We start from the raw sequence: 15845 nt of genomic DNA on the forward strand, positions 1-15845 counted from the left end.
GCAACCAATAGATGTGTCTCCTTCACATTTATGTTTCTCTCTGTCTCTCCCTCACCCTTCCAGTCTCTCTTAAAAAAAAAAAATAATCAATGTAAAAATATCCTCAGGTGGAGGATTAATTAAACAAAACAAAACAAAAATGATAATCTTTATATAACGAAAACCACTTGCAAAAAAGACAGAAAGTTATGGGACTCGAGTCCTAAGAATGTTTTGGATTGGGATATATTTGAGGATGCTCAGAACATCTCTTTGTAAATATGTAGTCAGTGGAAGCAGTGGGTAAGGTATATGGATAGGCCATAATGATAAACCCTGGTGGACCTGTAGGTGACATGCAGACCAGAGAGGGAGATACAGCAATGAGACACACGTGAGAAAAAGGGCAGTTTATTTGGAAGTAAAAGGATAAAAGAGGTGAAGTGGAAATTCTGGTATGACTTTGGGCTTAGAAAGTTATTAATATGCATTGTTTTTGGATTAATGCATAGGTCTCTTTTGTTAGACCCTTAGAAATCTTTTGAGATTAATTTATATAGAAATGAGAGATTGCATGATGGTCCTAGGAAGGAAGATATATTCTAAAGCCCAAGTGGGTTGTGTTTGTGTGTGTGTGTGTGTGTGTGTGTGTAGACTACAAGTAGACTCTTGAACAGTGCAGGGGTAAGGGGTGCTAACCTCCTGCACAGTCAAAAATCTGTGTATAACTTTTGACTCCTTCAAAAACTTAAGTTGTCCCGCAGTATCTGCAGGGGATGGATTCCAGGGTGCCCAATGGGCACCAAAATCTGTGGATACTCAAGTCCCCTATATAAAATGGTGTCAATCAATGTATATAGTCGGCCCTTTACATCCGTGGACTCCCAACAGTGAATTGAAAACAGTACAGGTAGTTACTGAAAAAAATACATGTATAAGTGGACCCACACAGTTCAAACCTGTGTTTTAGGGCCAACTGTAATTCAGTGTTAATGCATTTGATTTTAGTATATTTGATTATTTTAACAGCTTTATCCTATATAATAACAGGCTAATATGCAAATCGACCCAACGGCTGAATGACCAGTCACTGTGATGTGCACTGACCACCAGGGGGCAGTCGCTCAACACCGGAGCTGCCCCCTGGTGGTCAGTGTGCTCCCACAGGGGCAGTGCTGCTCAGCTAGAAGCTGCAGCGGCAGTGGTGGGAGCCTCTCCTGCTTCTGCGGCAGCGCTAAGGATATCCGACTGCCCACTTAAGCCCACTCCCCTAGGAGCGGGCCTAAGCAGTCAGTCGGACATCCCCCAAGGGCTCCCGGACTGTGAGAGGGCACAGGCCAGGCTGAGGGTTGCCCCCCCCACCCCCAGTGCACGATTTTCGTGCACTGGGCCTCTAGTTGATATATAATTCATGTAAAGTTACCCATTTAAAGTATACGGTTTTTTGGCATATTCACGGGGTTGTGCATCACCACTATCTAATACCAGAACATTTTCATCACCTCAAACAGAAACCCTGCACACATTACCTGCATTGCCCCCTCTGTCAGTCGCTAGCAACCACAAATCTACTTTTAGTCTCTGTCGATTTGCGTGTTCTGGGCATTGATATAAATGGAATCACACACAGTATGTTGTCTTTCCATTTATTGTTTTCATTAAACATTTAATTGGCACACAGCCAGTCATTTATTTCCCTAGTGCCCACAGCTGCTTTCATACCACCAGGGTGAAGATGAGTAGCTGTAACAGAACATAGGGCCCCAAAGCCTAAATGTTCCTCACCTAGTTAGTCCTCTCAGAAAGTGCATGTGGAGCAGAGCCGGCACATCTCCAGCTCCTCACCTAGTTAACAGGTCACCTGCCTGTTGGATGCAGCAGCAGCATCCAAGCGGACCTAATGGCCCAGTCAAGGTTGCAGCCCAGTAACACCTCCTCTACTCCTTGCCAACACTTTGGGGGCGCCTCTGAGGGGCACGGAGATAGATGTCCCTTGTGCTTTAGTGGAGATGCAGCTGTGCCCCAGAGCCAGAGGTCCTCAGACACTTTTAGGTTGACAGATACTTTCTGTTAATGTTTCAACTTCAGTGAATAACAGTTTGAGCAATTAATATAATTTATTATTTTTTAAAAATTTTTTATTTGATTTTTAGGGAGGAAGCCGGGTGGGGGAGAGAAAGAGAGAAACAACAATGTGTTGTTCCACTTAAATTGGTTGATTCTTGTATGTGCCCTGACTGGGGATCAAGTCCTCAGTCTTGGCGTATTGGGATGGTGCTCTAACTGAGCTACCTGGCCAGGGCTAATATAATTTCTTTAAATGGTGTTCTTCACATTAGAACTTAATTATTCACACGTAGGAGTCCTGGGCAGATAGGGAGGGGTGGGCACTGGGACTGTGAGATGGGGTGGAAGGCCTCAGGCCTTTAGCCTGTCTGTGTTACAGGCAGCAACTTTATGTTTACACCCCAAATTTGAGGAGGCCCAGAATATGAGTCTTTTTTAATAGTCCACACAGAGTGGTTATAAACACACATATATATATGACTAGTTGCATTCCATCCAAATCCGTAAGAATATTCTGAATTAACAGTGGATGGTTCTGACATTCCTCCAGTTTCCCTGCAGGAAGGTTTGATCCCTCGGCATTTTTTTCAGAGAGGACCCGATGTTCAGAGTTCTCTGGGTCTACAGGACATAGCCATCCTCAGACTGTCCCAGGCGCTCTGTGTTAATAGCCCTAGAACCCAGAACCATCTGCTTACAATCTCAGTTCACTGTTGTCTGGAATATCCCCTTACAAGTCTTTGCTGGTTTCCTGAGTGATGTTTATTACCTGATTGTCAGTTTTCCCTCCACAGAGAACCCTGCTTCCTAGACCTTCTGAAAACCAGTCCCACAACGTCTGCTCCTTCTCTATCATGTCAAATTCCTCCATAACCGGTAAGCACTGGGTCTCCTGGGGTTGGCTCTTCACTCCTTACTTTCCTGTGGCCCCGTCTTTGGGGATGACAGACATTCGCTTTTATGGCTGTTGGAGTGACATTTGCAGCATTCCTTTGTCCATTCTGTCAGCAGAAACTGAGTGTGCCCTGAGCCAGGCAGGCATGGCCCTCTGACAGGTGGTCCGCAGGCAGCTTCCTTCAGAGGTGGGCTCAGGTAGCCCTGTTAGGGATGCTTCGCTTAGTTCAGTCTGCCCTCTCTGTATAATGTCTTGTCAGGTGTTTTTTTGTTTTGAGCTTGTTTGTTTGGTTTTTGTGTGTGTTTGTCGCGGGGGGGCGGGGGTTGTCAGGCATTTTAGGGAAAAAATGTACAACTCAGGCCTTCATGGGTAGATCTCTAAGGTTTTCTTACTTCAGTGAGAATTATTCAGTGAAACACATAACTCTGTGATTTAGCTTTTAAATCAGCCTTGATTTTCACATTTCAGACTGACTTACTGCTGGACCCAGAGAGCTATTAATTGCTTTTTCTTGTGCCTTCTTTTCATCTACAGAAAACCTAGTAGGAAAGAGCCCAATTGCAGAGGCAGAATCTTAATCCAAGATTTGATGCTCTCATTGCTTCAAAGGAGCTTGTAGCTTCGCTTGGGTGTGCATCACCCTGAAAGGGCCATTCCCAGGGGAATGACAGTGCTGACAGCACCCTCTTCAGCAGCCCCCACGGGCCACAGTGGTGCTGTTACCACGGGTGCCAGAGCTTTCTCCCCATTGGGGGCCCGTTTGACCTCTGACTTCCCCAAGTTAGCACAGTTTTGGAATGTTCAGTGGTGTCCCCTTGGCTCAGCTTCCATGGTCCCAACTGGCCGTGAAGCCGATCCTTTGTAGTACCTGCCATGCAGTCAGAGAGCACTGGGGCAAGTGGGCTTGATGCGGCTGCTTCTGTTTTTGTCCTCACAGGTAGAGGCTCATTCCGGCCCATCCAGTCTTCCCTCACCAAAGCGGCTCTGTCTCGGCCGATCATGCCCAAGGTCCTTCCGCCCCAGGCCCCGGGCCACCTGGCCAGTAAGTTTCTGTGACCGGCATGGTGACAGACACCACGTGAGGCTTGTGAATGATGTTTCTGTTTTCTTCTTCCCCAAAACCATGTCTCATTATTCTCCAGAGAGAACAGGAAATCTGTTTCCCTTGCCTTGAAATGAGGCGTGAGGGAGAGGCTATTCCTGTGAGCACTGCGGAGTATGTTTGGGGGTGTCAGTAGAGCTCCCATTGGCAATGTCTTTTCTGTTGTCAGGTGCTGTCGACTTAGCAGCTACAAGTGCCGGCATCATCCCCGGGAGCCCCCTCCCTGTCTTGGATGCTGAGGGTTTGTCTGGCATCTCTCCACTGTCTTCAGATGAGGCAACAGCTACTCTTTCGGGTCAGGACTCCACTGGCACCCTCCAGAATGGCGACCCCATCCCCACCGTGGGGGTGAGTGTTTAGAAGGGCTTCTCCGAGTTACCACCAGCTTTCAGGATGGGTCGGTCACTCTCCAGAGGGATGGGAGCCGAGATAATGGGGCTGATGTCATGCTGGACTCTCATTCTGCCTCAGGAGTGGGATGGGCCTGATGACCAGAGGGGAGTCACAGAACAGGGAGGCTGGGGCATGAGTGAGCTCTGCGTGGCTCAGGGGGGGACCATGGAAGGAGACAGAGTGGGGACAGGTTTGCTGGGTGACACTGGAGAATCCAGAACTGAGGTAAGCAAGATCTGTATGTCAGCAGACTTCTCAGATGTCAGCTTGGTCTGAGAAGGAACTTTAACCAAGTGGACCAACAGTGGGCCTAGTGATCCCTGACTGCCACTCCTCTCCGGTTCTCTCAGTGCTCTGGTTTCACGGCCAGCCCAGCCTGAGGACTATGAGGTTTTGAATTGATAATCTTAAGTGCAGTGACTTCCTGGCCCACCTTCTGGAAGCAGTGAGCTTGCTTGTCTTCACAGGAAGAGATTTCCAACCTGGACCTCAATGGGTTCCTGTAATGTTGGCTGTTAGGAAGCTGGGGAGAGGAACAGCTCTTGTCTCAGGAGCTTAATAGCCATTGGGCAGAGTTCTGGCTTTAGGCATTCATGGTGTACTTTTCTTGTAGGGTACAAGCGATCCATTCATCAGCATCCCCTCGAGGCCTGAGCAGGAGCCAGTGACGGAAGGTTTCCAGGTAGAGTGTGCTGTTGGCTGCTGAGCAAAATAGCTGCCCCAGAGCCCCCCTCCAGTGCCGAGTCCCCTTGCTCATGGTCCTGCCAGCGGACCTGGCCTCCCTGCTGTGAGTTGCCAGGATGTGACAAGGACACTCGGACATCCAGTAGTTTTATCCTCCCCTTGCCTAGATAAAAGGAGCTGCTTCTTCCATCTCAGGTTTCTTCTTCCCTTCCACGTGGCTGGCTGATTCAGACACAGTTCTGAAAGATCAGTTTCTTGGGCTAAGGGGGGGAGATCATCAACTGGCAGCACTTGTTGGCACCTACCTTCTGCCTGGGTGTTACCAGCTGTCTTGCTGGCAGGGAAAGCAGGTCCAGATGTCCAGGGCACCGTGGCCAAGGCCCCCCTGGCCTGGCCTTCCAACTCTGCATCCCCAGGTAGTTTCTGGAGAAGTTAATGTGTTTCATACTAGAATGGAAGAGGTGTCTGCTATGGTCACCGCCTCTCTGTTGACTTGGTCATCGCTTGGTTACCGTCTTTTGGGGTTGAGGTTGATTTTTGTTCCTTATTAGGGGATTGGTTGATCCATTGTATCTGAACAATTCCCATCTCCCACCAGGGTTCACCTGTCCTCTCCTTAACTGAGCTATCCAAGGCTCCTCTGCACAATGGGCTTTCCACCCCACTGCCCTTGGCGGAGGGCTCCAGCACTCGGCTCTCTCCACCTAACGTTTCTGCTCTGCTGGACATCTCGCTCCCCGGGCCACCTGAGGACGTGCTCTCGCAGGGAGAGCCTGCCACTCAGATCAGCGACTCCATCATTGAAATCGCCATCAGCTCTGGCCAGTACGGTAAGGAACAGGCTGCCCCTGCACACCCTTCTTGGAATCAATTCCCCATTAGGACGGGGGATCCAGGCTTGCCCTTGACCTCCCATCTGAGCATTTGCCAAACCTGCTGGGTATGTTCCCATTCCACTCCCACTTTTGCACCTGCCACCTATATGGCCTTGCCCAGCAGAGGCAGAGGCAGCACCAGTGAACAAGGTACAGATAGGACCTACAGCTGTGTATGGTCTGGTGGGACTGCTCCTGGCCTTGAGACCAACAGGATTGGATGGGCCAGTGTCCTAGTTGGTCATGAATCTAGGTGAATGCCTTTGGGTTTTGCAAGTTCCAGGAGGGAATTGGACTGGTATCCTGTAGCGGTGGTGTGGTTGGCACTTGTTGGTATGATTCAGGCCATGGATTCAGATTAAGCTGACTTCACAGGCTAGTAGTGAGTGGCTGTGGGCAGGTCACCGGCTCCTTTGTGAACTGGGAATAGCATGTAATTCACAGGGCTATTGTAAGCGACCATGAGAAGATTTAGGTGAAGCTCTCGGCATAGCGCCTGGCTCATCAGTGATAGCTGTGGCCATTGTCGTCCCCTAAGATAGGTATGTGTTCCTGCTGTAGGGGATCCCCTCCACAGACCAGTGTTGTTCATCATCTGTGGGGATCCAAGCAGAGTCCCTGACCTCCAGAGTCTAGTGGCACACAGCCGTGCTGCTCGCTGCCTTCGTGGCAGGTTGGAGAAGCAGAGTGTTGTTCACCCAACGTGGCGTCTCTGACCCAGAATTTTGGTTGACAGGTGAAGGAGTCCCTCTTTCTCCAGCAAAACTAAATGGCAGTGACAGTTCCAAGAGTCTTCCTTCCCCATCCAGCAGCCCCCAGCCAGACTGGATTGCCTCCCCCACCCATGACCCCCAGTGGTGCCCCAGCGACCCCACGGACTCGTCCCTCGGCAGCTTGTTTGGTGAGTGTCTGTGGGGGGTGCCCAGGTCTCTGTCCTGGACCAGCAGGGACGAGCAGGGCTCCACGTGGTGAACTTGGTGGGGGACTAGAGCCTAGATTCTCCTTGCCATCTGGCAGAACCCCCACCAGGACTGTTTGCTTGTTTTCCAGGGTTCATTTTTTCTGCACCACTTACATTTGGGAGAACGTCCAGATCTCCAGTGTGCAGTTCACTGAGCTTTGGCAAACGTGACATCCTTGTAACCCGCAGCCCAGTTGCAATGTAGCCCCCGTCTATCTCCTCACACAGTCCCCTGTGCTCTTCTCTCGTCCGGCCAGCTGTCCTGGCCCCTCCCCTACTAGGGCCTTCTGCTCTTGCCACCAACGGCAGGGTAGAAGACATTGGCTTCCCTCTTTCTGTTCTCAGTAAAATATTCTGATGTGGACAGGCCAGCTGTCTTGCGACATGTTGACCAGTTTGGCACGTTCACAGGATGTGTTCATCCTCACTGGGCACCAGTTGTTGTGTGATGGGAAGGGCATGTTAGGGAAAGACACAATGCTCTCAATGTCCTCTGTAAGAGGGGCTCCGGGACATGTCTGGGATTCATGCGCTTTGCATTTTTAGAGCCAGTACGTGCACATGGCCATCAGACTGCAGCCCCGCAGGGGGTTGTGCTGTACACATGTTGAACCGGGTCAGCACCTTGTGTGGACGCCACACCTGATGGCCCAGAATGTGGGCTCTGGTCTGGGTGATACAGGGACCCAGCACCCGATGAGTGTTTCCTGTTATAAAAGGCCCATAGAACAGTACAGATCTCTGCAAAGTCAAATACAAATCATGAAAAATGGGAAACCACATTACCTGGAGGTGGGAGTGGTGACTGGATAGCAGAGCACTGAGAGGCCCCTATAATATGAGGCCTACTTATATGTGCTTCTGAGGACCCTCCAAGGCTCCTCATTTGAGAAAAGCCAGGTTGGCTCCAGCTCCACACCAAGCACTGTGTGCAAGCGTGCAGATAAATGCCTGCATGGGCCTGGCGAGGCCACCTCCAGCCCTCGGGATCCTTCCCTTGACCCGGAGCTGACCAAGCTATCTCAGGGCTTGATCCTCCTTTTCTTGGCAGCGAGCTTCATCTCGGAGAAAGGCCGAAAGATGCTGCCGACTCCAGTGGGGACCCACAGTGGCACCTCCCTGCTGGGCCCCAGCCTGCTAGATGGAAATTCGAGAGACTCGTTTGTGTCCAGATCCCTGGCCGATGTGGCAGAGGTAAGTACACAATCTTATGCCTGGACTTGACCACCAGCCCTTATTGCAGAGGTGACCAAGTCCCTCAAGCAGACCTGTTTGGTTATTAAGAATTTTTCATCAAGATGTTAAAACCAGGAGCCAGCACATGCACATCCAGGTTTCTGGCTTCTGAGAAAGGAAATTCTAGTGGCAAACAACAAAGTAATAGCTGAGCTCTGAAGGCATCAAAACCTGGAAAATTCGGGGTTAACTGGGGGTTCTGCAGGCGACCAAAGCAGGGATTGGATCTCATTGTGGCCTACACCAGCCGCTTGATCTCAGGCAGGTAATGCTGCCTCTGTGCGGTGCTGATGCCATTGGTAGAAGAGTAAAGAGCACCTGTAGGTGGCTTTGTCATCACTGCTGGTACCTGACAGGAGAGGGCCTTCAAACAGCCCCTCCCTGTGTCGTTACATGTCACTGCCTCCCAAGCAGGAGAATGGGTCCTGCAGGAAGGGCACAGATACTCCCTCAGGCTCCTCCCATGGTGAGGGTGATGATAACAAAAGTCACATTATGGCAGGCCCTCAATGTGCAGGCAAGGCTCAGTTTGTGACCTTCATCTTTGGACCGGCATGCAGTGTCCCTCTTTCTTAGGCCAGGCTGTCTGCTCATGTAGCCACCCAGGCTCCATCCAACATGGTATGAGTGTTGTTTGAGCAAGAAAGCCTTGCAAGGTTGTGCACTGATTGAAGGAGTAGAGACAGGTACATTTAATTATAAGGCAAGGTATGAAGTAACAGGTGCTGAAAGAAAAATTAGACAGAGGATATGCTTAAAATGAAAAGATTCCACATGTAGAATGTCACATGGGCTTGGTCCTGTTATTAAAGTACTGGAGCAACATTTCCAAATCCTGGCTTCCTGAGATGCCGAGCTGTTGGTAGGTGTCCCTCAAGGGTTTTATAGTAAGACTAGTGGCCCAGTGCACAGATTCGTGCACATTGAAAGGAAATCAATTAGAAGGTGGCTGACGGGGCAGGACTGGGCGAGATGGGCTGGACATGCCCTGGAGCCAACCTCCTGTGGTCCCTCCCTGACCACCTGCACCTGGGGTGGCACTGTGGCTCGAAGGGCATCTGCGGAGTGAGTGGGGTCCCTCCGACAGGTGGGGCCCCTCAGCCTGGCCTACGGGGATCAGGCTGAAACCGGCTCTCTGACATCCCCCCAGGGGTCCCGGAGTGCGAGAGGGCACTCTGCAAAGTTGCTGTCGTACAGGGTGTGGAATGCAAATGGAAGTGTCCAGTAAACCAGATTTGGGGCCAGTAGTGCCCCAGCAACAACATAACCCATGGCCAAAGGTGGAATCACACGGCCCCTCGAGGAATCGGGCTCCCTCCTCTCTGGTTTTGGGGTGCATCACCTGTGAACTGCCACTGCCAAGTCACTGCAGCTTGGCAGCTCCTGCATTGAGCATCTGCCCTCTGGTGGTCAGTGCGCATCATAGCGACCGGTTGGACACTTAGCATATTAGCCTTTTATATATATAGATTCTTAAGGGGAACCCTGGATCAGACAAGGCTAACACAGTGGTGTCCCATTGCCTCCTCAGCTCTCGGTATCCTGATGTGAGTCTTAAGATCTGAGGAGCTTGTGGGAAGGCTTTTTGGAGGATTCTAAGCCAGCTCCTAACATGAATGGAAATTTCACCCAAATACAAACTAAACAGAGCAATATAGTACATTTCCTCCCCCTCGATGAGCATTTCTGTGGCCATAGAACCTTTATTTAGAGAAGATCTTGTGACTGTAATGTCCCATAAGAGGCTGGTCTCTTTCCTTTCCTGTGTCTATGTGGGCATTGTTTATAAGCTCCTGTGGAAGTGGCCACTGCACAAACATCCCAAGATGAATAAAACTAAAAAGAAAAATAAGACCGTACCCTTTTATGTAATGATGTTTACTTTGAATTTATATTAGCTCACACAAACACTCCAGGGCCAGTGAACCAGAACCTGCATTTCTAACAAGATCTCTGGGTGGCCTGTTGCACACAAAGGTGAGCAGCACAGAACAAAGACAGGTGCTATTCATGAATTACTAAATCCATAGCTGGTAACATATTTACCTCCAGAAATAGCCATTGTTTAACAAAAAGATCTGACCACGAACTCTCCAACTCAAAAAACATGAGTGTGTTTTTTAAATAGTCCTTATCATCTAGAAGTGCATTCTGAGATGTGTGGCTGAAATGATCTGATGTTGGGATTTGAACAAAAGTGATGGGAGCAAAGAGTGGGTGGGAGAGGTGGGCCTAGATTGGCCACAGATTGATGAAGCTGGTGATGGATATGTGGGGGAAACAGTCACTATTCTACTCTTTTCCTTCTTTTTTAAATCCTTGCCCGAGGTTATTTTTCCCCAGACAAGCAGAAGGGAGGGAGGTGGGGCGGGGGGCGGCGGGGAATGACGTGAGAGAGATACATCAAGTAGTTGCCTCCCGCATGTACCCCAACTGGGGCGGGGTATAGAACCCACAACCGAGGTGCGTGCCCTTGACAGGGAATCGAACCCAAGACCCTTTGGTCCACAGGCCAACACTCCAACCTCTGAGCCAAACCGGCCAGGGCTTGCTCTACTTTTTGAAAACAAATTTGTTTGTTTTCTATTTCTCATAATAGATTTAAAATTCGGTTCAGGCCATAGCTCTACTCAGAATTTTCCAAGGCTTTTTATTTCATTATATCATGCAATTTATTCATGATGTGCCAGGCACTGCTACAGGCACTGAGTGAATAAAACAAAGGCCCTGTCCTCATGAGGCTTTCACTCCAGCCAAGGAGGAAGACAGTAAATCCTGAAGACTGTGTGGCAGAATGTTCCATGTTTTTGTCCACAGAATGAAATCCCAATAGCTAAGGCCCTGCTGTACACACTTAAGTCTCTTCTCTTATTCAACTGTTGTCCTTACTCACTGTCACACCCACTGGCTTTCTTGTTTCTGGAAGAGCCGAAGCCTGTTCCCACCTCAGGGCCTTTGCACTTGGTGTTTCTTCTCACAGGAATGTGCTTCCTTTCCCCCAGGGCAGACTGTGTCCCCTTTCTCCACTTACGTCTCCTACAGGCCACCCCCCAGTTTCTGCTTTCCACTCTGTGCGTTTGCCTGTTTGACTGTCTTCCCTGACAAATCTCATACAAAGGGAAGCCCTGCTCTGATCCCAGCAACCAGCTGGGCCAGGCTCACAGTGAGCTCTCCTGCACACTTGTCAAAACAGTGAGAGTTCAAAACGATGGGCGATTCTGAGATTCTTCCCAGAGAACTAGGCCACCGTTACATGGCAAGTCGATGGGAGATTCCAATCTTCACCGTAGAGACCCAAGTTCACCTTCTACTGGAAGTCCTGGTGGTAGCGAGTCTCCTCGTCTAGGTGGCAGGCTACCACCAGCTGATGTGGTCTTGCCTTGTGTCCTCTGCCCACAGGTCGTGGATTCCCAGCTGGTGTGCATGATGAATGAAAACAGCGTTGATTATATATCTCGATTCAACGACTTGGCCCAGGAGCTGTCCATCGCCGAGCCCAGCCGCCGAGAGGTTCTGTTTGATGGCAGTGGAAGTGGCCCCCCTGTCAGTGACCTGTCCCAGTGAACATACAGCGTACTCGTGGTGGGGGCATCCTGGAGGCTTCAGAGGAGGGCTTACAGGACTGGTGGTCCAGTCCTCAACTGTGGTAGGTGTAGAGAAAACACAGCTCAAGCCCAGGACCCCCAGAAGATGGTTAGAATAGAGACACCTCTGCACCCCAGAATACGCAAAATGCTGGAAGCTGTATCCCAACGGGAGAGGGCCGTAGTGGCCTGAGAGATGAGGATGAGTCCTGGAATGTCATACATCACTGTGGCATTGGAGCCATTCTTTGCCAGTCGTGGGATCTCATATTGGGGTCTGTGTAATGACCACATATCTGCCTTGGTGGTTGTGTTGGACAGTTCAGTGGGTTTTCTTTCTGAAAGAAAGGAGTGGGTGTGTGCCCAGCGTAGTCGTGCCCTGGGGAGTTGTAATCTCCCTGCTCTCTATAGGGAGGCTCCAGGTCAAGGCTGCATTCTTTCTGCAAAACCTGTACCACACTTTGATTGCTTCTCTGCAGCGTGATGATGGAAGGGGGTGAAGGAGGTGACAGGGGACAGCAGGGCTTGGCCTGGGCTTGGCCTGGTGGTATCTGTACCCTAAGACAGCTTCATGGGGACACTTCAGGGGACACTGATCACAGGACAGCAGAAGGGTCCCAGGGCAGCGTAACTGGAGCCATCACCCCAGAAATACTGATCCTTGCCTAGTGCTTCCCTATCTAGATGTGTTTTCTGAACAGGACGGGGAAAGAATCATGTCTTGTGCAGGTTATATGGACTTTCAGAAAAGAATCCTGCTAAGCTGCTTGGAGAATGTTTTTCTTTTGTTTTAAGAATTAGACAATGAGGAGGTAAACCAGTTTAGTTGGTTTCCTTCTTGCATCCATCTAAAGTTTCTTCTAGGTGATCTATAATGTTACTTCTATTGGGACGATCCTAAGCACTTGTTTAACCACAGATAAGACTTTCCTGATGAGTCCTTGAACTTCTGATGTGTTACTGTTTAGCATCTGAGACAAATGTACTGTTCAGGGGAATTTCTTTTTTTCGGTCTTCTCTTCCTTTCGTTGGCCTAAGAGCAAAGCACACTGTGATTTGCAGGTTTAATCCCCCATGTCTTCTTTTGCCCAGTGGTCTCTTATTTTGCTCCTTCCTGTTCAGGGAATGCAGACAAGGATCATACATCCTGATGCAGTTAGAGCACTACCACATCGCTGTATTGTATTCCGTGAGCCTCCTTGGGTGACCAATTACCATTGCAAGTAGTCCAGTTTCCAGTTCTCCCCCGGAATAGAGCTAACAAGGCTCCTGTGTTTGCTCAGCCTTGGGAAACGCAACATTTAATTCACCCTTTAGCCACATTACGTGTGGCCAGAAGCCAATGCTCTTGTGTTGGACTAGTAATACCTGAGCCACCATCCCACCTGCTGCTTCACCCTCCCCCGACAGCCAGGATCATCCACCTGAACCAATCTCCGTCTCTGTTGCTCGCCTTTCCTCTTCCCTTGCCTGGCGGAGAAGGCAGTTCTTGAGGCCAGCCCTGGTCCTCTACAGAGGCTTCTCCACAATGAGAGGTCAGCCTGTGTGGAAAGGAGAAGAAAGGTCTTGTGTGTGTGCAAGGAGAGTGGACACTCTTGATCCCATTGTCTCACCAGCTGTTTGCAGCCCTTTTAGGCTGCAGGCAGGGTCATTCGCTCCCAGCCATGGAGGAAACAGGGCATTTGGCTTCTAGGCTATAGCTTCTTTTCTTTGTTTCAATTGTTTCTCGAGCTTTTGCCTCTCATGTGGCTTCCTTCTTTCAGATCTGGTTCTAGGCACCAACATCACTAAGAAAAAGCCTTTTGGGCTCTTAGGAAAAGTCTCAAAGCTCTGGAGATATGAAAGAAAGGAACATGCTAACACTTTATTAAGAGATATCGACAACATTGGACCAGAGTATTTTTAAGCTACTTGTGTTTTGTGATCAATATATCAGCTTTCTGAAATTAGCACCTTATATTGAGCTGAACAAGATCAGGATCGATCTCTCTCTCACTCTCTGACACTCACTCTCGGGGCATCTGAGTGTGTTAGGTCTGCAGTAGGATAATAGACCAGGCCAGGTTTAGGCCATGACTAGCTTCCTCACACTCCTCCACTGTCTGGGACCAGGACCGATCAAGTAACATCAGAGCTGCATGTGATGCCAATGGCAGTGTACTGTGCCAGAGACAGTAGGGCTCCTGAGCTGCTTGTTCATCAGGGTCACCTCAAGGCAGTCTAGTTGGTAGGCTGGCACCTGTCACCCAGTGACACCTAAAAGGAGAAAATTTCTTAGACTCAGATCAGCTTTTGTAGCTATTTAGCTGCACCCCCTGCCTGGGTTTCTGGCATAGAATCTGTGTGGGTGTAGCTGGCTGGCCAGTATCATTCAGTGGGGAAGTGGGCCAGGGAGGAGAGTAGACCGACTCTTCTCACCTCTAATAAAACTCACAAGATTCCAGAGAATTCTGCTGCTTCCCTAGCAACCAGAGAAGTGTGTATGTGACAAGCCAGTTCTCCAGGCATAACCCAGGTGTGAGACTCAAAGCTTTCCTATTGACTTAAATTTGGAAACGGCAAGGTAAGGGGTGGTGGGCATGTATGTTTGGATGGGAAAGAAAAGCTCCACTGACCTGTAGGAGATGTTTTTTTAAGTGGAATCCTTTTCAACTCAAAACAGATATAAAAAGCAAGGTGAAGAACACACACACACAAAATAAGTAATTGTTAAAGGCTGGGATTTTCAAAAGACCCAAGCCTCCCACCTCCTGCATCTTTCTCTGTCTCTCCAGTGGCAGGCGTCATAGTCTCAGTATGCACCTGTGGCTTCCTTGAGCATGTTATAATTAAGAACAGGTCAGTTTCTGAGACCTATTTCCGAGGTCACTCTAATGTCTGGCATCTTTTTGCTGATTCATCTTTTGTAAAGAGTGAGATTGTCTCTGGTCTTAAGGGAGTTGGTGGTGTGGCCTTAACTCTTATTGTGACTATCCAGTGGTGAGCATTTTCTTCTTTAGAAAATGCAGAGGCAGATCGAAGTTTATGGTTCCACATGAGGTTTAGGATGATATTTTTTTATTTCTCTGTATCTTCTAGGTGTAGAGCACTTGCTCTGGGAGTGGGGATAATTGGAAACATTTCGTAAGTTGATCTGCTTGCTTCCCTACATCTCTGGGTCCTCAGCCTGAGTCCCATTTTTATCATTCTGTGTCACTACTGATGGGTTTCCTTTTCAGTGTAATAGCATTTTTACCATCCAGTCCAAACCTGTGCAGAGAAATATGATGGAACAGAAGCACTGGAAACTAGTGGACGAGAACAGCAGCTGCTGTGGGTTTTTGTTGTTTAAAACTTTGAGACCTATCAAATGCATTCGTGAGGAAATAGGGCACTTTGTCTTAAGGGGGGAAAAAGAAAGAAACCACAGCAAACCTTTCCTGACTATCAAAGCTCTCTCCTAATCCCACAGTAATGTGTAAGTCATGTTAAGTAAGTTCAGTCTTGGAAGCACTACAGCAACCTGTACCCTTCATTCTGTAACAGGATAACTGGCTCCAGAGCTTCTGGCCCAGGCAGCAGAACTTACTGCTGTTTCTTTTAATAATCGTTAAGCCATATCATCTAAGGTTTTCGGCTTGTTTGAGATGTGAATTTGTTTAATAGATAATAAATATACATATACAGTGTATGTATAAAGCGGAATGCCTGTCCTTCCTGATTACTTTTTGTACCATATTGTAAATTACATTATTTATTCTTTACCAATTTTGGGAATAAAAGGTGTTTTGGTTATTTAATATAATAAACAAAAGCTGTTAAACTTCTTATGTTTAAATTTCCAGTTTAACTTGTAAATCTGTTTTTATTATTGTGCATAAATACATACTAATACTTGATCTAATAATTATTGTTTCTGCCTTTTTTTTTTTTAAGTATGCACTTTAAAAACAGTTCAGGTTGGTTGCACATTGTCCTGTGCACAGAAAGGCTGCAGGTTCAATTCCTGTATCCCACCTCTCCCTTAGGGCAACTGATCAATGTTTCTCTCTCATGTTGATGTCTCTCTCTCTCTCTCTCTAAGCATGTC

The 15845-nt window shown here is 48.6% G+C and overlaps 1 protein-coding gene across 1 annotated transcript in view; it reads left to right on the plus strand.

The window, feature by feature from the left end:
- Positions 1-15662, plus strand: part of CRAMP1 (cramped chromatin regulator homolog 1) — a 65123-nt gene extending 49461 nt beyond the window's left edge. The window contains 8 exon segments of the mRNA XM_023764475.1: positions 2841-2922; positions 3879-3983; positions 4213-4391; positions 5050-5118; positions 5719-5950; positions 6732-6896; positions 8008-8150; positions 11592-15662. Of these exon segments, the coding sequence (XP_023620243.1) occupies positions 2841-2922; positions 3879-3983; positions 4213-4391; positions 5050-5118; positions 5719-5950; positions 6732-6896; positions 8008-8150; positions 11592-11756 (1140 nt within the window). The 3' untranslated portion in view covers positions 11757-15662.
- The last annotated feature ends 183 nt before the right edge of the window (positions 15663-15845 follow it).

Source organism: Myotis lucifugus, unplaced genomic scaffold, assembly GCF_000147115.1.
Source record: "Myotis lucifugus unplaced genomic scaffold, Myoluc2.0 scaffold_332, whole genome shotgun sequence".
NCBI classification, from domain to species: Eukaryota; Metazoa; Chordata; class Mammalia; order Chiroptera; family Vespertilionidae; genus Myotis; species Myotis lucifugus.